The sequence below is a fragment of the Pseudorca crassidens genome, chromosome 1 (genome assembly GCF_039906515.1).
Source record: "Pseudorca crassidens isolate mPseCra1 chromosome 1, mPseCra1.hap1, whole genome shotgun sequence".
Classification (NCBI taxonomy): domain Eukaryota; kingdom Metazoa; phylum Chordata; class Mammalia; order Artiodactyla; family Delphinidae; genus Pseudorca; species Pseudorca crassidens.
The window spans coordinates 43,251,782-43,276,270 of NC_090296.1; the positions used below are offsets into that span (position 1 = coordinate 43,251,782).

Here is a 24,489-nt window from a genome sequence, read left to right on the forward strand (position 1 = left end):
TGTCTGGACATGTCTTTTCCCCATTTCTCTATTTGTCCTTTTTTTCTCTTTCTAAAACATATTTTTATAGTGGGGTGACTGGCCTTTATTCTGTATTATGAGTTGCAAAGAGATACACAATTTAAAAATCATGAAGCATATCAGAAATTCTATAGCATTGCTTAATTATTAGCATATTCTTAGCTTTGTTTTTTAAGTGATAGAAATATACTATGTTTTATTCTTCTTGACTGCATAAACCTATAGCCTAAGACAGTTGTTTTCAAATATAATGCTACTGACTCATCATCATGAGAGGATTTAAAGGTATCCTACTAGTCTTGGTAATGGGTAATAATGATAAACAATGAGTTACTGAGTATTTACCAAGTTCCAGGCCCTAGATTAAGCTCTTTTATATACCATCTTATTGAATCTTCCACAAAATCTTCTATGATGGCTCACAAGATACAGTATCATAAAGATGTCAATTCTCCTCAAATTAAACCAATCAAAATTGAATTAATTCCCCCCCAAATCCCAACAAAATATTTTACAGAACTTGAAAATTAATTTTAAAACATATATCAAAGATGAAAAGGCCAAAAAAAGCCATGGCAATTCTGAAGATAAGGAACAATATGGCAATGGGGGAGGGGAACTTGGCCTCCTTAATATTTGGAAAGCAGATTTTGGTAAAGCCGTCATCATTTAAACTCTGAGTATTTTATCTCTAGTATACAGACAAGACTAAAGTAACAGAGCTGAGGGTTCATATTCAGAACTTCCCAACTCCAGAGTCCATGCTCTCAACAATTACATTTATTTCTTATTTATACTGATTTTTCTGTATTTTCCCATTAAATCACCCTTATGAAAATATCCGAAATATATGGGCAGAAGACAAACCAAAGTTAATTAGCATAGAGATAACCACAATTCTGATATTGGCATGCATTACTAATGAGCTAATAAATAAAGCACAGAACAAAAGTACGTACCAAATCTCTGGCACACTAATCACACTACACCAATTACATTACACCAATCTCCATAGAATTCAAACATGTAACTTTATGTTTGTACCTCAGATGAGTCAGTTTAAATGTTTCACCTATATAAAATGATGTTTTTATGATCAACAGGATCAGAATCGACCATTAAGTTTTAAACAGTTGGTAATACAGAGTACATTCTGGTTTTGTATAATTTCTTTTTCTTTTTAGTTTTTTAAAATTTTCATACAGTTTTTAAAGGTTACATTCCATTTACATTTATTACAAAATATTGGCTCTACTCCCTGTGTTGTACAGTACATCCTTGAGCCTATCTTACAGCCAATGGTTTGCACTTTCCACTGCCCCACCCCTATATTGCTCCTCCCACCCTCCACTGGTAGTGGTTTTGTATAATTTCATGTTGCTATAATAAATTAGAAACTCTATTTAACATAGAAAGGCTGATTAAACAAACAATAACAAAAATGTCTGAAATATACTTTCTTTTAAAGATTAAAAATATCACTTTACATAAGAACCAAAAGCAGTACATGTGATTTTTAGCTATATCTTGAATTTTAAAAGAATTAGCTATAAGGATATTCTTGGAACAACTGGGGAAATTCAAATATAGACTCTATATTATATAGTATTAACAGATCCATGTTAAATATGGAGAGCATAATAATGGTATTTTGGTTATGTAATAAAGAATCTTGTTCTTAGGAGATACTACTGATGCTTTTAGAAGTGTCATGATATCTGCAACTTTCAAATGAGTTTTAAAGCATATATAATAAACAACATATAAAGACAGATAAAGAAAATGTGTCGAAATGTTATCAGCTGGTAAATGTAGGTAAAGCTTACACAGATGTTCATTGTATCATACTTTCAACTTTCTATAGATTTTAAAGTTTTTAAAATAAAATGCTGGAGGAATTGTTATTGTAATCAAAGCCACAAGAAACCAATCTCCACCACAAACTATGGTCTTATGACCCAATTTAAAATCTGTCCATTTTACTGTTCTTTAACAAAGGTATCAAAAATTCCCCAGGGCTCCAAGTCATGAAGGAAAGTCACACTTACCAGCAAGTGTGTTTTGCTTATTGAAACATCCCCAGAAACACTTGTAACAACAGGACCTGGCTTCTTTGCTTCTCTGTCACCCAGCAAGATGGCAATGGTTTCAGCAAGAGCTTCATTCACAAAATGCCTAATAATGTCTGAATTCACAGGAACACCGGCATCAACAAAAAGCTGGAGGGCACCACTGCTAGTTCCTTCCACTAAAAAAAGGAAAGAATTTCAGAGTAAGTGTGCAGGAAACATGCTTGCATTCTAAGCCTTAATTCTTAAAATTTTAGAGATGTGAACATATGTGTATGAGATGGTGTGAGGAGGAATAAAATGAAAATACAAAATCTACTTATTGTGACAGAGAATAAGATGGTAACTCACATAATGAACATCCTCTCTAAACAAACTAAAAAGGGGAGGAAAACATCTAGATGAAAATTTACTTATATGGCCTCTTCCCTACCACTACAACATTTAGTGATAAAAAGGATTTGCAGGGACTTCCCTGGTGGTGCAGTGGTTAAGATTCCATGCTCCCACTGCAGGGGGCACGGGTTGAATCCCTGGTCAGGGAACTAAGATCCTGCATGCCGCTCAGCACGCCCCACCCCCCCCCCCCACAAAAAAAGATTTGTATCCACATTAAATGTTTTCATCTGAAAACAATCCACATTTCCAAGAGTAGGGCACCAGGAAACACTGTGATAGATCGTGGCAAAACACAGGGACACAATGACTGTGGGGGGATTTTAGAGAAATGGCAGCTTCTTCATAAATATGAAGACAAATCTTACTTCCGTCTAGTTTCAGGTACTTCAGTTACTAACATTACAGGCTAATCCTCCTCAAACTTTTAGAGTAGTTTAGGTGCTTGATGTCAGCAGCTCTATAGTATATTAATTTTCCAAATGGGTTGTACTTTTCACTTGTGTGAATGTACATGAAATTCAGTAAAATTTCCTAAACAGACTTTATTAGGCTTAAAGTGGTTATATTTCTAAAGCACTGTGTGGAAAACATGTAAACAGTGATCTATAAAACTTGATGGAGACATGACCTCTCCAAAGAGTACTCCTTAATTAGTACAACTATGGCAGCATTACAGAGAATTCCCTAATAGGTAGGTACAGGTGTCTTGGGATCACTTGTTGAGAGATAAGTAATAGCAATTTACTCTGGAGCTCCATAGCAAAGACTATCACAATCCCAAATTTATATTCAACAGTATATATCAACACATCTCCATTTTTAGTTCCCATAATTCATTGTTTTGGCATGACCAAAAATCAGAATATCTCTGTTATAAAACCCAAAAGTCCTACCCAGACATAGGCAAAACAAAAGCAAACACACATGCTTTTAAAGAAAAGGGAACAGGATCTAAATACCCTCTATATTAGACCATCTTTCCTTAAGGCTACAAAGCCTGAATTAGTCTCACTGAAACCACCACCCGACCCATGTGAAGGACTGCTAAGAGGACTATCACTAGCCCTGATTTGCGCTAGCAGGAGAGACTGGTGGAGAGTCCAAGCACTCCAAAATATGCCATCGAGGTGTATGACCTAGCAATGAAGAAAGCATCTGGCAGTTTGGACAGTATCCATCATAAACCGGACAAATCTTTGGAGACACTTGTTTGTTTTCCTGGACTGGTCTCCTTGTCTTGGGACTGCTGAATACCATCTCCACAACAAGAATTTTGACCAAAAGCTACAGAAGTCCGACTATCTGTTTCTCCAAGGAATATTTCATGGTCCTTTGCCTTTTTAGCTTCCAGTCCTTTTTTATTCCAGTTTCACTTGGTATTTTCCATCTGTTCCTTTTTCAACAGATTTTGAAATAGTCTCAGAGCAATTATTTGTATGAACTGGTTTTGGTTTTCTTTTGGATTTGTATTCCTAGATGTCTTCTTCTGAAAAAGTATCTTCTAACATGACAAAATGATTTTATCATTAAAGAAGCACTAATCTTAAGTAAAAAAAATTTCCTCATAACTTTGTTGGTCATTTTATTCCTTCCTTCAAAAAATGAGAAGATGAAAGAAAACCTGGGATAGTAGCAGTGGAAGAGGCATTCAAGTTATACTAAATAGGAAGAATTAATCAAATATAAGAATAAATTGCATGGAGCCAGGACATTGGACGTGGCTGGGTGTGGACTGAGGAAGACCAAAGAAAACAAAGTAGAACAAGTGATATTCCAAGGCTTTGGAAACTGGGCACTTGGAAAATAGTGGTATCATTAACAGAAAGAGCAACAAAGGAGAAATAAGGTTGGTTAGAAAAATGAGATGCATTCTGGACACACCAAGTTTGGTATGCCAGTGGAGCATCAAGTGAAATATTCATCAACAGGCAAAACTGCAAGTTTACAGCCTAAATGTGTAGCTTAGGGGTCATCAACTGACACGGGATAACTATCGCCAAGAAGAGACTAGAAAAACAGAAAAGAAAGAGGGCAGGGGACAGAAGCTTGGGGGAAATTTTTTATTCAAGTAGAAAAAAAATGAGGAAATGAGGTCCTAAAGAAATTAAAAAGATAAGGGGAAGAACAATAGAATGAATTCCAAGAAACCAAAACCAGTAGAACATTTTAATAATTAGAGGTAGTCAACAATGCCCATACTAGAGCCTTCTAGGAGAATAAGGATTTGAAAAAAGGTTATCTCTGAGAACCAAATGCTGTAAGAGAGGAATTTCATTAACGAGAAGGAAGAAGAAAGCCAGCTCATAAAAACTAAAGAGGAAGTGAGAAATGAGAAAGTAAAGCAGTAAATAAAGACTCTAATGTCTAGGATTTAGGCAGTTAAGGGGTAGTTTAAGAAGGAGGAAGAGGAGGTTATTCTGGACTGGAAAGAAGTGGAAAAAAAATAGAGGTAACGATATATAGGAATGTTAAAAAAAAAAAAGAGCTAGAAAGCTGGAGAACTTATACCATCCAATTTCAAGACTTATTTTTAAGTTACAATAATCAAGAAGCCCAGTGTTGATGTAAAGACAGACTTGTAGATCAATGGGACCAAACAGCAAGTCCAGAAACAGATCCAAACATATATAATAGCCAGATGATTTCCAACAAAGGTGTCAAGGCAATTCAGCAGGAGGAAGGATAATCTTTTCAACAAATAATGCTAGAAAAATTGGATATCCATACACACAAAAAAAATCTTGATCTTTACTTCATTCCACATATAAAAATTAACTCAAAACACACCATAGACCTAAATTTATAATCTAAAACTATAAGGCTTCTATAAGAAAACACAGGAGAAAATCTTAATGATGTTGGGCAAAGATTTCTTAAACAGTATACCCCAAAAATCACAAGCTATAAAAGAAAAATTGATAAATTAAACTTCATCAAAATTAATCTCTGGTCTTCAAAAGACAATGCTGAGAAAGCAAAATGTAAGATAAAAACTAGGATAACACATTGCAAAACATATGCAATAAAGGACTTGTATCCAGAATAAAGAACTCGATAATAGTAAGACATAGACCCCAGTTAAAAACTGAGCAAAAGAGTTTTAAAGATACTTCATCAAAATTAATATACAAATGACAAATAAGCACAAGAAAAATTGTACAACATCATTAGTTACTGGGGAAATGCAAACAAAACCCACAATGAGATATCTCCACATGCTTAGTGAATGGCTATAATTAAAAACATTGACAACAAGCATTAGTAAGGATGTGGAGCAGCTGGAACTCTCATTCACTGCTGGTTGGAATGCAAAATAGAACAGCCACTTTGGAAACATTTAGCGGTTTCCTATAAAGTTAGATATCTACTTACCATATGACCAAGAGAAATTAAAAGAGGTATGTAAAAGAGTAGTTTGCAAATATACATAGCACAGCTGTATTTATAATAGTCAAAAACTAAGACTACAAATGTCCATCAACGGGTAACTGGATTAACAAATTATGGTACATACATGGAGTGTAATATTTATTACTATATGCAACAACATGACTGTCAAAGCATTACGCTAAATAAAAGAAACCAGACACAAAAGACTAAATACTGTATAATTACATAAGTATGAAATTCTAGAAAAGGCAAAATTCAATGATAGAAAGTAGATCAGTGGTTGTTAGGGTGTAGTAGGCATGGGAGGGGGTTAGGGATTGACTGCAAAGTGGCATGAGGGGACTGTTGGGGATGATGGAAATGTTTTTCTATAACATGACTGTGTGGCTAACATGTGGCTGTGTTTGTTTAACAAAACTTGTCAAACGGTACACTTAGAATTCATGAATTTTATGGTAAGTAAATTATGCCTCAAAAAGCTAATGGAGAAAGAGGGGGAAGAAGAGGGAAGGAGAAGAGGATGAAAAGGAGGAAGAAGGAGGGAGAGAAGAGGAAGGAGGAAGAAGAGGTGAATGGTGTGGGCTCCCTAAAGAAAGAGGCTCTATCCATTCAGGGAATACTTAAACTCTTCTTAGGTGTCAGTCAAGGGCTAGGCTCTAAAGGAGAATCACGCTTACTTGTGAGTAATTTATAGTCTAGTGAGTGAGACAGATATGCAAGCCAATCATAACACAGTTTGATGGTTACTATAACAAAGGTACACAGACACAGGGGACTCCCTGGTGGTGCAGTGGTTGAGAGTCTGCCTGCTGATGCAGAGGACACGGGTTTGTGCCCCGGTCCGGGAACATCCCACATGCCGCGGAGCGGCTGGGCCCGTGAGCCATGGCCGCTGAGCCTGCGTGTCCGGAGCCTGTGCTCCGCAACGGGAGAGGCTACAACAGTGAGAGGGCCGCGTACCTCAAAAAAAAAAAAAGATACACAGACACACAAACAAACACACACAAAGTGCTATGGGAAAGAATGGAGAGATTGGGGGTAGGAGGGATGGACGCTGATAGCATAATCTGAATGCTGCAGTATGTAATAAGGGAGTGAGGGAGAAATAACTTCCACTACAGAAAACTGGGAAATGACACTGAAAAGAAGAGGACTTTTATCTTTTGTCAACCAAGGACTATGTGACCTCTAGAATATATAAATCCACAACAACCTGAAGGTTTTGTCTTATAATAACAAAAAAAGCTAAAGGATTCCATTTCACTTACCAATGTCAGAAGTCAATGGCTCACTGGCCTCACTGACTGAGACACTGATGTCAGCTGTGGCCTGCTGTTGGACTGGAAGAAGCCCAGAGATCATTCTTGACATTATTTCTTGTTCTACCCTGGGGGAAAAAAGTTAAGGATTCCTAAATTTAGTTGAAATGTATAGATGGTTAGAAATAACACCCTTAAAAATAACTGGTACCGGGCTTCCCTGGTGGCGCAGTGGTTGAGAGTCCGCCTGCCAATGCAGGGGACACGGGTTTGTGCCCCGGTCCGGGAAGATCCCATGTGCCGCGGAGCAGCTGGGCCCGTGAGCCATGGCCACTGAGCCTGCGCATCCGGAGCCTGTGCTCCACAACGGGAGAGGCCACAACGGTGAGAGGCCCGCGTACCGCAAAAATAAAAAAATAAATTAAAAAAAATAACTGGTACCCATGGACACAAACATTTAAATGTGAAAGCAGTCATTCTGAAAGTTGAATCTGGAAAGAAGAAAAACTTCAAATATATCTCCTAGAAAAACAAACCGAATCTCTGTGTGGGAGACAGTTTATCAAATTAAAATCTTTCTGATCAGTCTAATGAAAACTTTAACAGCCCTTGTAAATTCAAAATAAGGTTTAGGTCAATGATTACCTGGCATATCATGCACCTAAAATGTTGGGTTCCCTACTCTGAAAGCACATATAAAACCCCACAAGATCAAAGCTAGAAAAGGAGTCCAGCTGCCCTCTCTTCAAGGAAATAAATATATAGATTGCAACACAGGTAGTTTTCCTCTAAAAAGGGAAAGAAAATTTACTTTCAAGGTCATTTTTAGGAAGGGAAGTAGGAGAGGAAAAGGAAGGGAAACACAATAAGAGACTGCTTTTTTTGTACATTTCTTCAGCGAAGCTAACAGCCTTCTTAATTATTATTATACAAGTAATAGATGTTCATTGTAAAAATCAGAGAACACATAAAAGTTAAAAAAAAAAATAAGGCTCACTCACAATCCCAGATTCAAGAATAAACAAAGTTAGTTAACAATTTGGTATTATTTTTCAATATTTTTCCACGCACATTTATTTTTGAGTGAGCTCTTCTAAACTGTGGTTGCATCATTAGTATCCTGCTTCATTTATGCACCAGTGTTATTAATCTTTCTACATCATTAAGTATTTTCTAAACCCAATCTTGATAACTGTATGAATATTCAGTTGTTTAGTTTATTCCATAACTTCTTTAAGGTTTCCCACAGGTAAATACAGGTATAAAAGTAGAGTTTATGAGTTTATATAAGTAACAAACAAAACAGTGCCTTGTTTGTAGTAAGTACTATAAGTGCTAAGTATTTTATGGCCTAGTAGCAGAACTGATTATTTCCTTAGGATAAATTTCTGTTAATATACCACTGGATTAAAGAACTTGTACATTTTTAATGCTTTGTTACTCAGCAATAGCCTCTTTTGTCATAATAGACTGCCTCAGTACAAATATTCAAGGACAGAAACAATACTTGCAACAGTTAGTTAAACCCTCAGTCTCACGTCAGATAGTGTCCAGTGACTACAGCAAAGGAAAAATTTAATAAACAAAAGGAGACAAGGAAGATTTTCAACCAAAATTTCATACGTTCTATTTATACTTGCTACTATAATTCTGTTCATCCCAACACCACTGTAAACTCACCATTGAATTAAGCTATTTTCCAATGTTTCTTTTCTCTGAATTACTTCATCCAGAACATCAGTAGTGGGCTGAAAAGTAGAAGCAACTGGTGGAAACGGAGGGCCATTATATTTTGTAGAAACAACTTTAACACTTCTGTTAAACTCCAGAATTGGTTCAGAGTATTCCAGAATTTCATCACATTTTTCCTCTTCCTGGTAATAATAAAAACAAAACTATTATATTCATGTATCTATTCAACACTTACTGAGTGCTAAGTAGAGATAACTTAGGTAGGTGAATTAACCAACACTTCTAAATTAATCAATAGCATTTTCTAATTGGTGATATCACATTATTTATAGTATACACACTTGTCATATAAATCACATTGAAGAAACTTAATTACACAATTATATTGTGTTTTTAAAGCCCAATATTCAGGGACTTCCCTGGTGGTCCAGCGGCTAAGACTCCATGCTCCCAGTGCAGGGGGCCTGGGTTTCAACCCTGGTCAGGGAACTAGATCCCACATGCCGCAACTAAAAATCCTGCATGCCACAACTAAAAGATCCCACACATCACAACGAAGGTCCCACGTACCACAACTAAGACCTGGCGCAGCCAAATAAATAAATAAATATTTTAAAATATATATATTTATTTTAAATAATCATAAAACAAACTAGAAAACTTGGTTATTCCTACATAAAACATTATTAACATTTCCCTCTATAAATTTATTATCATAGTAAAACTAACACTTCCAAATATTACTGCTCACCCTTACAGAATATATAATTTACAGTTAAATATGCAGTTAGGTCATCTTACACATTATTTGTACCATCACATCATGATCAAAAGAGTTACTTCCGGAATTTTAAAACTTTTTATTATGAAAAATATACATGCTTAAAAGTGAACAAAATAGTGCTCATGCACTATATCTGTTACATATAAATAATAAGAATCCCACTTACCTGTTCCCCAGCTTTAACAATTATCAACTCATAACGAACTCTGTGTCATCTATACTTCCCCCATCCACTTTCCCCTTTGCACACCATTTTGAAGTAAACCACAGATACCATATCATTTTATCTGTAAATAATGCAATATGTATCTCAAAAAAAGTTAGGGCTCTTTAAAAAATATAACTCAATAATATTGTCCCATTGAAAAATGAAGTCCACAGCTATTAAGTGGCAGAGCAAGGATAGAAACACTTGTCTTTGAAGTCCAAATTCTTTGCTATTTCTACAATGTTCCTTTCACTTATATATTGAACAGTTGTCTAATGTCTTTGCTATATTCTTACCTTCAAAACATTCATGTCAAGCTCACATGAGAAGACACACTGGTGAGCAAGTAACATTAATGTAGGGCATATCTCTTAATGTTTAAAATAGGATTTTATTTTACGACTGACAAAACTAGTCTTGGTTCTGAAAGTCTAAGAAATATGAACAAATGTCTTCTTTAAAGTTCACTGACACATCATTATTCAAGTAGTCTCTATGTTCTATGATCTTTTCTCCCATCCTTTATATTTTACTTCCAGCTACTTTTTCCCTCCTTCTATTTAACCATTTCTATCATTTCTATATCTCTTCCTGCTATATGGGCTCTTCCCTTGGATTTTAGACCCCTCACAACTTTTTTCCTCAATATGAACTAACTGGCGAACTTGCCAATAATCCAGAAATGAAAACAGACAAGTGTAATAGAATGAAGAAAGGACAGACTGGAGAGAGGGAAACCAAAGGAAACAAAAAGGAAGAAGGAAGTAGGAAGCAGGAGAGAGGACATGCAGGTGGGAAACAGCTAACAATCATTAAGTTTCATGGAGGTAGCTAGGTGATATAGAAGATAATACTGTACTACAGAATAACAACCTTACAATTTTAAAATAAAAATATATTTAACTGCAAAGTAAAAGGAAGTTTCTCAAAGCTCTGTTACATAATACTGATGGTCAAAAGATATTCAACCATCAGAAACAAGGCAAGGATGTTCCCTCTCACCACTCCTTTTCAACATTGTACTAGAAGTCCTTGCTAATATAATTAGACAAGAAAAGAAAATTAAAGGTATACAGATTGAGAAGGAAGAAATAAAACTATATTTGCACATGACATGATCGTCTATCTTTGCACATGACATGATCGTCTATGTAGAAAAGCTGAAAAAATCAACAAAAAGACTCCTGGAATTAATTAGCAATTATGGCAAGTTTGTAGGATACAAGGTTCACATACAAAAGTCCATCACTTTCCTATATGCCAACAATGAACAAGCAGAATTTGAAATTAAAAACACAATGCCATTTACATTAGCACCCCCCCAAATGAAATACTTAGGTATAAATCTAACAAAACATGTACAAGATCTATATGAGGACAACTACGTAATTCTAATGAATGAAATCAAGAACTAGATAAGTGGAGAGATATTCCACGTTCATGGAGAGGAAGACTCAATAACGTTAATGTGTCAGTTCTTCCCAAATTGATCTATACAGTCAATGTAATTCCAATAAAAATCTCAACAAGTTATTGTGGAGATATCAACAAACTTACTCTAAAAGATATATGGAGAGGCAAAAGACCCAGAATAGCTAATATGATATTGAAGGAGAAGTACAAAGTTGGAGGACTGACACTATCCAACTTGAAGACTTAACAATAATCAAGACAGTGAGGTACTGGTGAAAGAACAGACAAATAAATCAATGGAACACAACAAAGAACCCAGAAATAGATCCACATAAATATAGTCAACTGATCTTTGGCAAAGGAGCAAAGGCAATACAATGGAGCAAAGATAATCTTTTCAACAAATGGTGCTGGAACAAATGGACATTCACAGGCAAAAAAAAAAATTTAGACACAGAGATTACACCCTTCACAAAAATTAACTCAAAATGGATTACAGGGCTTCCCTGGCGGCGCAGTGGTTGCGAGTCCGCCTGCCGATGCAGGGGACACGGGTTCGTGCCCCAGTCCAGGAAGATCCCACATGCCGCGGAGCAGCTGGGCCCGTGAGCCATGGCCGCTGAGCCTGTGCGTCCGGAGCCTGTGCTCCACAACGGAAGAGGCCACAACAGTGAGAGGCCCACGTATGGCAAAAAAAAAAAAAAAAAAGGATTACAGACCTAAATGTAAAATGCTAAACTATAAAACTCCTAGAGATAACATAGGAGAAAACATAGATGACTGTGGGTATGGCAATGACTTTTTAAATTTAAGACCAAAGGGACAACCCATGAAAGAACTAATTGATAAGCTGGACTTCATTCAAATTAAAAACTTTTGCTCTGTGAAAACAAATGTCAAGAGAATTAGAAGATAAGCTACAGACTGGGAGAAAATATTTGCAAAAGACACATTCTGATAAAAACTGTTATCCAAAATATACCAAAAAACCCTCTTAAAACTCAATAATAAGAAAACAACCCAATTTTCAAAATGGGCCAAAGACCTTAATGGACACCTCACCAAAGGTGATATAACGATGGCAAACAAGCATTTGAAAAGATGCTCCACATCATATATCAGCAAAATGTGAATTTTTTGATTAATTTTTATTCGAGTATAGTTGATTTCCCATGTTGTGCTAGTTTCTGCTGTACAGCAAAGTGAATCAGTTATACATATACATATATCCACTCTTTTTTAGATTCTATTTCCATACAGGTCATTACAGAGTATTGAGTAGAGTTCCCTGTGCTATACAGTTGGTTCTTATTACTTATCTATTTTATATATAGAGTGTGTATATGTTAATCCCAATCTCCCCATTTATCCCTCCCTCCTCTTTTCCCCCTTGGTAACCATAAGTTTCTTTTCTACATCTGTGACTCTATTTCTGTTTTGTAAATAGGTTCATTTGTATCATTTTTTTAGATTCCGCATATAAGCAATATCATACGATATTTGTTTTTGTCTGATTTCACTCAGTATGAGAATCTCTAGGTCCACCTGTGTTGCTGCAAATGGCATTATTTTGTTCTTTTTTATGACTAATATTCCATTGTATATATGTACTACATCTTCTTTATCCATTCCTCCATTGATGGACATTTAGGTTACTTCCGTGTCCTGGCTATTGTAAATAGTGCTGCAGTGAACACGGGGGTACATGTATCTTTTTGAATTGTGGTTTTCTCCGGATATATGCCCAGGAGTGAGATTACTGGATCATATGGTAGCTCTATTTTCAGCTTTTTAAGGAAACTCCATAATGTTCTTCATAGTAGCTGTACCAATTTACATTCCCACCAACACTGTAGGAGGGCTCCCTTTTCTCCACAACCTCTCCAGCATTTATTGTTTGTAGATTTTTTGATGATGGCCATTCTGACCAGTGTGAGGTGATACCTCATTGTAGTTTTGATTTGCATTTCTCTAATAATTAGTGACATTGAGCATCTTTTCGTGTGCCTGTTGGCCATCTGTATGTCTTCTTTGGAGAAGTATCTATTTAGATCTTCCACCGATTTTTTGATTGTTTGTTTTTTTGATATTGAGCTGCATGAGTTATATGTACATTTTGGAGATTAATCCCTTGTCAGTCACTTCATTTGCAAATACTTTCTCCCACTCTGTGGGTTGTCTTTTCATTTTGTTTATGGTTTCCTTCGCTGTGCAAAAGCTTTTAAGTTTCATTAGGTCCCATTTGTTTATTTTTGTTTTTATTTTCATTACTCTAGGAGGGGGATCAAAAACGATCTTGCTGTGATTTATGTCAGAGAGCATTCTGTGTTTTCCTCTAAGATTTTTATAGTCCCTGGTCTTACATTTAGGTCTTTGACCCATTTTGAGTTTATTTTTGTGTATGGTGTTAGGGAGTGTTTTAATTTCATTCTTTTACATGTAGCTGTCCAGTTTTCACAGCACCACTTATTGAAGAGACTGTCTTTTCTCCACTCTATGTTCTTGACTCCTTTGTCACAGATTAGGTAACCACAACTGTGTGGGTTTATCTCTGGACTTTCTATCCTGTTCCATTGAGCTATATTTCTGTTTTTGTGCCAGTACAACACTGTTTTGATGACTATAGCTTTATAGTATAGTCTGAAGTCAGGTAGCCTGATTCCTCCAGCTCCGTTTTTCTTTCTCAAGGTTGCTTTGCTATTCAGGGTCTTTTGTGTTTCCATACAAACTGTAAAATTTTTTGTTCTAATTCTGTGAAAAATGCTATTGGTAATTTGATAGGGATTGCACTGAATCTGTAGATTACTTTGGGTAGTATAGTCATTTTAACAATATTGATTCTCCCAATTCAAGAACATGGTATATCTCTCCATCTGTTTGTCTCGTCTTTGATTTCTTTCATCAGCATCTTATAGCTTTCTGAGTACAGGCCTTTTGCCGCCTAAGTAGGTTTATTCCTAGGTATTTCATTCTTTCTGATGCACTGGTAAATGAGATTATTTCCTTAATTTCTCTTTCTGATCTTTTGTTGTTAGTGTATAGGAATGCAAGAGATTTCTGTGTATTAATTTTGTACCCTTCAACTTTATCAAATTCATTGATGAGCTCTAGTAGTTTTCTTTTTTTTAATTAATTAGTTTATTTATTATTTATTTTTGGCTGCATTGGGTCTTTGTTGCTGCATGCAGGCTTTCTCTAGTTGCGGCAAGTGGAGGCTACTCTTCGTTGCAGCGTGTGGGCTTCTCATTGTGGTGGCTTCTCTTGTTGCAGAGCACAGGCTCTAGGCGCACAGGCTTCAGTAGTTGTGTCACATGGGCTCAGTAGTTGTGGCTCGTGGGCTCTAGAGTGCAGACTCGGTAGTTGTGGCGCATGGGCTTCGTTGCTCCATGGCATGTGGGATCTTCCCGAACCAGGGCTCAAACCCGTGTCCCCTGCATTGGCAAGCGGATTCTCAACCACTGTGTCACCAGGGAAGTCCCTCTAGTAGTTTTCTGGTAGCATCTTTAGGATTTTTATGGATAGTATCATGTCATCTACAAACAGTTTTACTTCTTCTTTTCCAATTTGGCTCCTTTTACTTCTTTTTCTTCTCTGACTGCCATGGCTAGGACTTCCAAAACTATGTTGAATAAAACTGGAGAGAGTGGGTATCTTTGTCTTGTTCCTGATCTTAGAGGAAATGCTTTCAGTTTTTCACTGTTGAGAATGATGCTTGCTGTGGGCTTATATATGGCCTTTATTATGTTAAGGTAGAGAAATGTAGATTAAAACAACAATAAGATACCATTACACACCTATTAGAATGGCCAAAATCTGGAATGCTGACAACACCAAATGCTGGCAAGGATATGAAACAGCAGGAACTATCATTCATTGCTGGTGAGAATGCAAAATGGTACAGAAACTTTGGAAGACAGTTCAGCAGTTTCTTACAAATCTGAAAATACTTTTACCATATAAGTCAGCAATTGTGCTCCTTGATATTTACTCAAAGAAGTTAAAAACTTATGTCCACAGAAAAAATCAGATGTTTGGTTTTGTTTTGTATTCGTTTGTTTGGGGTTTTTTGGCTGCACAGCGTGGCTTGCGGGATCTTACTTCTCTGACCAGGGACTGAACCCGGGCTCCTGACAGTGAAAGCACGGTATCCTAACCACTGGACCACCAGGGAATTCCCTCAGATTTTTATAGCAGCTTTATTCATAATTACCAAAACTTGTAAACAACCAAAATGTGGTTTAGCAGGTGAATGGATAAATAAACTGTGGTCCATCCAGACAATGGAATATTATTCAGTGCTAAAAAGAAATGAGCTATCAAGCCATGAAAAGATATGGAAGAAACTTAAGTGCATTTTACTAAGTGAAAGAAGCCAATCTGAGAAAGCTGCATACTGTATGACTCCAAGTAGACTGCATTCTGGAAAAGACAAAACTATGAAGACAGTAAGAAGATCAGTGGTTGCCAGGGACTGGGGTGGGTAGGGGGGACAGATGAATAGTCAGAACACAGAGGATTTTAGGGCAGAGAAAATACTGTGTATAATAGCATAATGATGAACACATTTTTCCAAATCCATAGAATGTACAACATAAAGAGTGAACCCGGGCTTCCCTGGTGGCGCAGTGGTTGAGAGTCCACCTGCCGATGCAGGGGACACGGGTTCATGCCCCAGTCCGGGAAGATCCCACATGCCGTGGAGCAGCTGGGCCCATGAGCCATGGCCACTGAGCCTGTGCATCCAGAGCCTGTGCTCCGCAATGGGAGAGGCCACAGCACTGAGAGGCCTGTGTACCGCCAAAAAAAAAAAAGAGTGAACCCTAAGGTCATCCATGGACTTTGAGTGATTATGAAGTGTCAGTTTTTAACAAGTCAAAATTGTTGGGGTATGTTGATAATGGGGGAGACCATGCATGTGTGGGGGTAGGGAACATATAGAAAATTTCTGTACATTCCTCTCAATTTTGCTGTGAACCTAAACTGCTCTAAAAATAATAAAGTCTTTAAAAAGAAAAGATAATCAAATCACGTAAAAAAATGCTAGTAGAAAAATAAATTCACATGATTGCTAATAAGCTTTGTTACCTGTATGATATCGATTACTTCATCGAAGTTAGTTCCTGGAAACTTCACCTCTTCTTCATCTGCCTTCATAAATTCTGGAGTCTAAGAAAGCATTTTCAGAAAGTTTTGGTTGTGTTTAATGTCTTTTTAATTTATACCTAATTTATCATAATACCATAGCATAAGCTTATAATTACATGCCCCTATTTTTTATTTTGATATCCTGCTCAGACTTGATTTAACTAGTAAATGAAATCCAAGCTAGTCTCCAAGTTATCATTTCAATAGCTATAAAAAACTAGGTATCAGTTTTTCTATCAAGGACTCCACCAACAATGCAACTTAAGTCAACTGATCAAGTTGATATAATTGTGATTTCTCTCCTAGAATTAAGGTAAAGAAATGTGTTTGTATGTATAGATATATGAGTTTACACATATACAAACTCACAAAAAGACAGATACAGAATCAAATAATTTAGAAAGACAAACAAAATAATTATTTTACAAATTTAGCCTCTAGGCCTCACTATATATAATCTAGTCACCAAAAACCACAATAGACAATTCCTGAGAGCAGAATGATGAACAGTCCAAAAAATTATTTGTAATCATATATGTTTTAATAAACTTCTGGTTAAAAAAATTATTGATGAAAAATAAAATTAGGCACAAGAGCCATTCAGGGCCAGTTCTATTTTACTATTTCTGATTGTGAAAAAGTGATGTTCTTCCTCTCCTTAAAACTGTATCCTCAATGAACAAGTTTGCTTACAATAGAGGAAACCTGGGGAAATGTTACAGTGCTATTTTGCTGTGTAGTAAAGTCATAATTTTGTCATTCAATCACAAGCAGCAAAGAAATATTAGAAAGAAATGCATATTTTTGCATCGTGTCAACAGTATGACGACAAAGTAACATCCCAAAACATAAACTCCAATTGTCACTATAAAATTCACATTCAGGAAAACTATAATTTAATTCCCATTTAAATCAAGATTCTTCTCCAAAGAGACAGAAATTCTTTCTTCACATATGAGTCTTACAACTTAAGTTACCAAATAGTTACACTAAGGATTATCATTTTCAGAACATTTATAAATGTAAGGATATTAAACAAACTTTCTTTTTCAAGTTCATAAGCAACTTCAGGGACTTCCCTGGTGGAGCAGTGGTTAAGAATCTGCCTGCCAGTGCAGGGGACAACAGTTCGATCCCTGGTCAGGGAAGATCCCACATGCTGTGTAGCAACTGAGCCCGTGCACCACAACTACTGAGCCTGCGTGCCACAACTACTGAGCCCACGTGCCACAACTATTGAAGCCTAGAGCCCGCACTCTGCAACAAGAGAAGCCACTGCAATGAGAAGCCTACGCACCGCAATGAAGAGTAGCCCCCACTCGATGGAACTAGAGAAAGCCCACGCGCAGCAACAAGGACCCACGCAACCAAAAATAAATTAATTGATTAATTAAAAAAAAAAGCAATTTCACATTTGTTTTGAATCTTTTCCTTAAAACGAAAATTATTAAAATAGATTATAATGGAAGACTTTGCATGGAATAACATTAGTTAAAAATCCATAGTAAGACATTGCTCAAAGATATAGAATACATTTCTGAACATACCTGTATCCAGGTTTTCAGAGGAGGAGGAGGAGATGCTTCTTTGGGACAAGACGGAGATAGACCAACATCAGCACTACCATTTGAAATGCTGTCAATATCTACATTGGGTAATACCTAAAACAGAATACAACATCCAGTTTTCAGTTCATCATTTTGACTCAAATATTTGTGAATCTATGTATCAATAACATATTTAACTTTTTATTGCAAAGTCAATGGATAACAAATTTAAATTATGAAAGCGTATTTTACAAAATTTGGAAAATAAAAGGGAAACACAAAGAATCCTATTATCTTAAGACAACATCATTTTTACTATTCCCTTTATGTTTTTACTAACCACTTATGCATAGCTAAAATCTAAAACAGTTTCATTCCTGATTTTCCATTGTAATTAGGTCATAAACACCTTACTATACTTCCATATAGACTTCATAATAGTATTTTAAATGACTGTATAGTATTTCAAGAAAATACATGCCTTATTTAATCATTTCCTGTTGGTAAACATTTAGGATATTCACTATTAGATAGATAGATATATATCACTCCAAAAAACGTCATATATACATAGGGGTTTTTCCCCTGAACTTTGAATTATTTCATTATGCTAGATAGCCAGATATTAGGCTAACTTCTTGAGCCAAAAAGCATAAATATTTAAGATACTTGGTAATTACTGCCCAAATGCAATGAAGAGCTCTATTTCCATCATCAAAAACATAATTAATTGTTTTATCCAACCTTCACCCAAACTAGATAATAGAAGTGTTTCAGCCAGAATAGTTTTTAAATGGAGGTATATTATTGTTATTTTAATTTGCATTACCTTGGTAACTAGCAAGATTTAAATTACTCAATTTGATTGCTTATAACTTCTTCTTCTGTAGAGTCTTATACATGTTCTTTGAATATTTCTGGATTTGCTCTTATGTTTTCTTATTAATTTATGGAGGTTTTTATATTTAAAAATTAAAACTTTCTGTCATATTCCTTTCATATGTTCTCACTGTATGTTGTTTTTCCTTTTCATTTAGGAATCTTTTACATATATAAGTTTTAGATTTTATAGATTCAAATCTATTTTCTATCATAACTAAGATTTTTCCTCTATATCCAGACTTAACTTCATTTTTGATAAGGACTACACGCAATTATCTTCTAATTCTTCTATGTTTTTATATCTTGTAGTTATACTTTAGCCTATTGCCTATTTGGAACTCACTTGATACACAGTAAAAGTTTAGAGTCTAAAACCGATCTACTTTCCACACTGCTAACTAATTATAACATACATTATTTCATTTAAAATAATCTTATTTCCCCCTGAATGAACTATCTATCACATATTACAGTCTTTTTAAATAACCAAGGCTATTTCTGAAATAGGACCAGTATCAAAACACTTTAACTTTTCTAAACCTTTGTTCTTTCAAATGTCAAAATGATCCTAAAGTTCAAGTTTTAAAAAAATATGGCTTTTATTGTTTTTAATACAATTTCACTTAAATTGTACATTAACTTAGGAAGAATTGTCATATTGAATATTTAAGCTTCACATTATAAGTTCTCTCTCCATTCATTCAAGTCCTCTTATATATGTTTGTATAAAATTAAAGTATTAATTATATAAGACAAACACATTAAGCCTTTTTAAAATTAATTATTATATACTATTGAATTGTTCCCTTTGGAATATCATCAAGTCAACTGGATATGAGTTATCAGCTTAGAAAAGATAGCTTAAATCATGCAGAACAAGGATAGCAATATCACATTAATATCATAGTTTTAAAGAAGGAAAGACCCATCATGAAAGCACAGTTTTCATGAAGCGATATAATAGATTTTAAGTATTAAAGTTAAGCCAAATATTTTTTTCCTTCAATTTTTCTGTTCATGCACACTGAATACCTGCACAGTAAGCTGCGGAGGATCCCTTTTTTCTGACTTCATTCCTACAACTGCTATGTTAGGTTTCTTTACTCCAGTTTCTGTTTTTCGAGATGATGGTGGAATAGAAGTAGTCACTGTTACAGGGTGTGGCTTGTTTACAATTACTCCAGCAGGTGGCATGGAATCACTATTACTTTGGGTTTGTCCTAAAAAATTTGGGGGGAAAAGAAGTCAACCATTTCAGAAGTAAAGAGAAATTCTAATATAAAACCTAGATCTTTATGCCTAAATTCTCATAGGAAAGGAAAGCACTATCTGCAATCACCTTTTCCTCTATCATCACCACTGCCATCATACTCACCATGTCATCCTTTTAGCAGCGACTAACATTAGGTGCTCATATGTACTAAACAGTTCACATACACTATCTAATTTAAATAAGCCTATGGAGTATTAATATTATCCACATTTTACATTTGAGGGAGCAGAGGTTTAGAGACATAACTTAATTTGCCAAAGGTTATGACAGTAAGTGGCAAAGCCAAAACTAAAGTGTATTGCATTGTGTTGTATTATTTTTATTCTCAAATCTTCATAGGGCAGCAACAGACAGAAATAAAACCGACAACAAAATACTAGTGTTTGACTACCAATAAAGAGCACGTAGGCCAACTATCTGCTATCATAGCTGTCAAAATTTTGTTACCTTTCACTTCAAAAGTTCCACTTGTTTCCTAAATTTCAAAGTAAAGAGGGACAGTGCAGTGCATTCATTAAAAACACAGACTCTAAAGTCACACTGCCTGGGTTTGACTCTTGGCTCCACTCTAGCTATGTGGCCTTTGACAAATTACTGAACTCTTCTGTGCCTCAGTTTCTTCATTTATAAAATTGGTACATTACCATGCATTTTATACAGTGGATTAAATAAGTTAATATATATAAAGTGCTTAGATCTGTCCCTGGCACACAGTAAGGACTTTATAAGTATCAGCTATTATTTTAGTAGAAGACATGTTTGAACAGACAGCTACCAAGTTGACATGCCATTAACACGTAATATCAAAAATAAAAAATTCTCTTATGTTGAAAAATATTCACATTTAAATAATTCACCAAAATTAAGAATCGCAGTGATATTTAAAGAAAAAAATAGCTATCAAAATTTGAAGAGCTAGTGTGAGAACAAAAATTATTTGCTCAACTTTTACAATGATGGATCTGAGAGGCCTCAAATAAGTTAATAACAAACTATTAGCTTAGAACACACAACTACATAATTTTTACTTATCACGGCCTAGTGCAAAAGTATATAGAAGGTAATTCAAAGTACTTTCTCCTAAGATATGATGATATTAAACCAATCAAAATCCTCAAGTTCTTTAATTATTATGAATATCTATGACATGTCAACATTATTTTAATTTCATTTCATCTACAGAAATATATTATAAAATACCAAAAGAATGTTTCCTGTAAGTGAAAATATAGCATCATTTCAGAGACTGCTACTACACAAGTAAGACACATTCTGAGGTCCTACTCACAAATACAAACAACACATAAAGGAAAAGGTAGGTGACTACTATGTCAGTATCACTTTGTAATTTCTGCTATTGCTGATTAGAATTCTAAAATTTACCCCATATATTTTGTTGCGTCTTACCTAAAAGAACTGCCATAGGAATTAGATGACCTTCCAGTGTACCTGAAAAAGTAGGCATTTCCCGGCTTGGGCTGAACAAATACTGCTGCTCACCAGGAGACAGTGTAGTTATGGTATGTTGCAGTTTAGAATCTGTCTTTGTAGGTTTTGTTGCATAAAAGTCAGTTTGTGTTCTTATTGACTTCACTTTAGTGCCTATAATAATGACCAATGGCAGATATTTTAAAATATTGTTTGAACATCTACTATGCAGTCATCTACAAATATAGCAACCCTTCTTCACAGAAAGATCTCATTCTATATAATAATGTTACAGGGCCCCAAAATATAAGTAAACCAGGGGTTGGCAAACTTTTTCTTAATTGGTCAGATAGTAAATATTTTAGCCTCATTGGCCGTGTGGTCTCAGTGGCAACATCTCAACTCTGCTGTTGTAGCATGAAAGCACTCATAGACAATACTTAAATGAATGAGTATAGCTATGTTCCAATAGAGCTTTATTTATAAAAACAGGCAGCTGACCTGCAGGTCATGGTTTTTCAACCTCTGAATAGATGTAACAACTTGTGCAGCTACTATGATAGAAAAGATACAATAACTAGAATAAAATGTTGAATAAAGATTCAAAAGAATATTCAGAACGTATTATTTAACTTGTTACATTTTTTCCTATGAGTATAAGAAAGTTAATGATCATTTTTGGAATTGAAAATTTTTTCATCCTCTCATTATTCTGTATAACCAGGCTTTATCCTTTGAAATTATGTACAGATAATCAAATTCTATACTTATTAAAACCTTGCAGAAGTTAATAACATTATACATTTTTAATCACTATTTAGTAAACCTATATAGATATTAAATCCTGAATTCTTAAATAATTAGAAGTTTTTCTGATTATCTGTCTCTCTGGAGAACATAAATTTCTGTGGAACCTGAGAAAAGTGAAGAAAACTAAAAGTGTAAAGGAAAAGAAACTAAAATCTCCTCTATTGATAAATAAATACCTGACATTTCTACATTTTTACTTTTAATATAAGAGTAGTTTTATAAATCTAGACTTTTAAATATAGTTTTATGATCCGAGGAAGAAAAATTTTAGTACCACATCTATATATTTTTTTCATCATGTTCTCAAGTATTCATTCATTCAATTGAAGGAATATTTTTCTTGAATGTTTATTTATTTTTGATAAATTTATTTATTTATTTTTGGCTGCATTGGGTCTTTGTTGCTGCGTGTGGGCTTTCTCTAGTTGTGGTGAGCGGAGGCTACTCTTCGTCGTGGTGCATGGGCTTCTCATTGCAGTGGCTTCTCTTGTTGTGGAGCATGGGCTCTAGGTGCACGGGCTTCAGTAGTTGCAGCACACGGGCTCAGTAGTTGTGGTGCATGGGCTTAGTTGCTCCATGGTATGTGGGATCTTCCTGGACTAGGGATCGAACTCATGTCCCCCTGCGTTGGCAGGCGGATTCTTAACCACTGTGCCACCAGGGAAGTCCTCCAGTTTAAGAGGATTAAGACAATGTCTTACTCTTTGTGGCCTTCACAATACCTAGTATAATAATAATGGACACATAAAAGGTATTTGTAAAAAACTTTTTAATTGAACCCTAGCTAGACCTAAGGTAGGTTTTCTTTTTCTTTTTCTGTTTCCACCCAGTTTTGTTTAGTCTGAAAGGGATGCTGTTGCTTATTTCTTACTATAATACAATAGATTAGTTTGAATTCTGGGCTTCCAGGCAACCACCTCAGAGAAGACTGCCATTTAATTTACTTGCTACAAACAAATGGTTCTTCAATGGAGGGGATCTCTGCAGTGGTACTGATACCTCTGCTTCCATGTTTGTACTGTAGGTGCTATATGGAATCTGAAAGGTGCCTAGCAGTAACTTCTCTCACTGCTAACACTCAGAAACTTAAAGGCAGAGGGGGAAGTGAATGTAGATAGTGTCTAATAGTAACATCATAGTAAGCAGTTTTAATGCTTTTAAAGATTTAAAAAATGTATTTAAAGATTTTTTAGAAACAATGTCAAAGTCAGATGTACACGGGCTTAGTTGCTTAGTTGCTCCGCGGCACGTGGGATCTTCCCGGACAAGGGTTTGAACCCATGTCCCCTGCACTGGCAGGTGGATTCTTAACCACTGCACCACCAGGGAAGCCCCTTGAATGTTTATTTAAAATATATTTTTTCAGCATTTAAAATGTGTTTGGCATCATTCCAGACACAGGGACTACAAGTACTGAATAAACCAACTGTATTCATGTAGCTTACACTCTAGTAAGGAAAAAAATTGATAAACAAATAAAAGTATAATGTCAGATGGTGAAAAGTGCTATGAGGAACAACAGGCAGAGCAAGGGAATAGAGAGGGTTAGATGATAACATTTTGGATAGGATGGTCAACATAGACCTCTCTGAGGAGCTAACAGCTATGAGCAGAGACTGAAAGAACTGAGTGAGCCATGCAAGGGTCTGAGGGAAAAGCCCTCCAGGCAGAGGGAATAACAGGCACCAAGGCCCAAGGAGGAGCCTGGGTCCATAGGTTCTCAATCACTTCTACCATTAAAAGGGTTACTTCATAAAGTGATTTTTGGATTTAAAAGTATTTTAAAACCTTAACTTATTTTTTTGCAAAGGCTTACCAAACCCCAAATATAAGTCAATAGCAAGGTCTAAGAAACAAGGAAACATTAAGGTAAATATCATCCACAAGCCTAGTAAAATAAAATCTATAGGATTTCTAGATAAACTGACACCCTATATGATCAACTAACTTTTGGAAAGGAAAGGAAGGAAAAATAAAGCAACTGCCACAGCTCCAACTTCCAGAAAGGATCAGAAAGGAAAATGAGTTGGGATCCATGAGTGACGGCATGTTGTCAAAGTGCCTTACAGACTGCTAAAGCACAAGTTGAGAAACTTCAAAATGTAACCAAAGTCAACGGACTCAATATTTAACTAAGAGTTATATTTAAATATACTAGTGAAATGGTAG

The 24,489-nt window shown here is 35.5% G+C and overlaps 1 protein-coding gene across 8 annotated transcripts in view; it reads right to left on the reverse strand.

Moving 5' to 3' along the window:
- The window catches only part of KIAA0586 (KIAA0586 ortholog), a 106,331-nt gene that overhangs the window by 56,093 nt on the left and 25,749 nt on the right, over positions 1-24,489 (reverse strand). For 7 of the 8 annotated variants that reach the window (XM_067734609.1, XM_067734610.1, XM_067734606.1 and 4 more), the window contains 7 exons: positions 21,490-21,684; positions 19,842-20,029; positions 17,928-18,041; positions 16,321-16,401; positions 8,819-9,012; positions 7,148-7,266; positions 2,070-2,269 (listed from right to left, as the gene is read on the reverse strand). In XM_067734609.1, coding sequence (XP_067590710.1) covers positions 2,070-2,269; positions 7,148-7,266; positions 8,819-9,012; positions 16,321-16,401; positions 17,928-18,041; positions 19,842-20,029; positions 21,490-21,684 — 1,091 coding nt within the window. The remainder of the gene's footprint in view (positions 1-2,069; positions 2,270-7,147; positions 7,267-8,818; positions 9,013-16,320; positions 16,402-17,927; positions 18,042-19,841; positions 20,030-21,489; positions 21,685-24,489) is intronic. The other variant, XM_067734611.1, reaches the window with a different exon arrangement.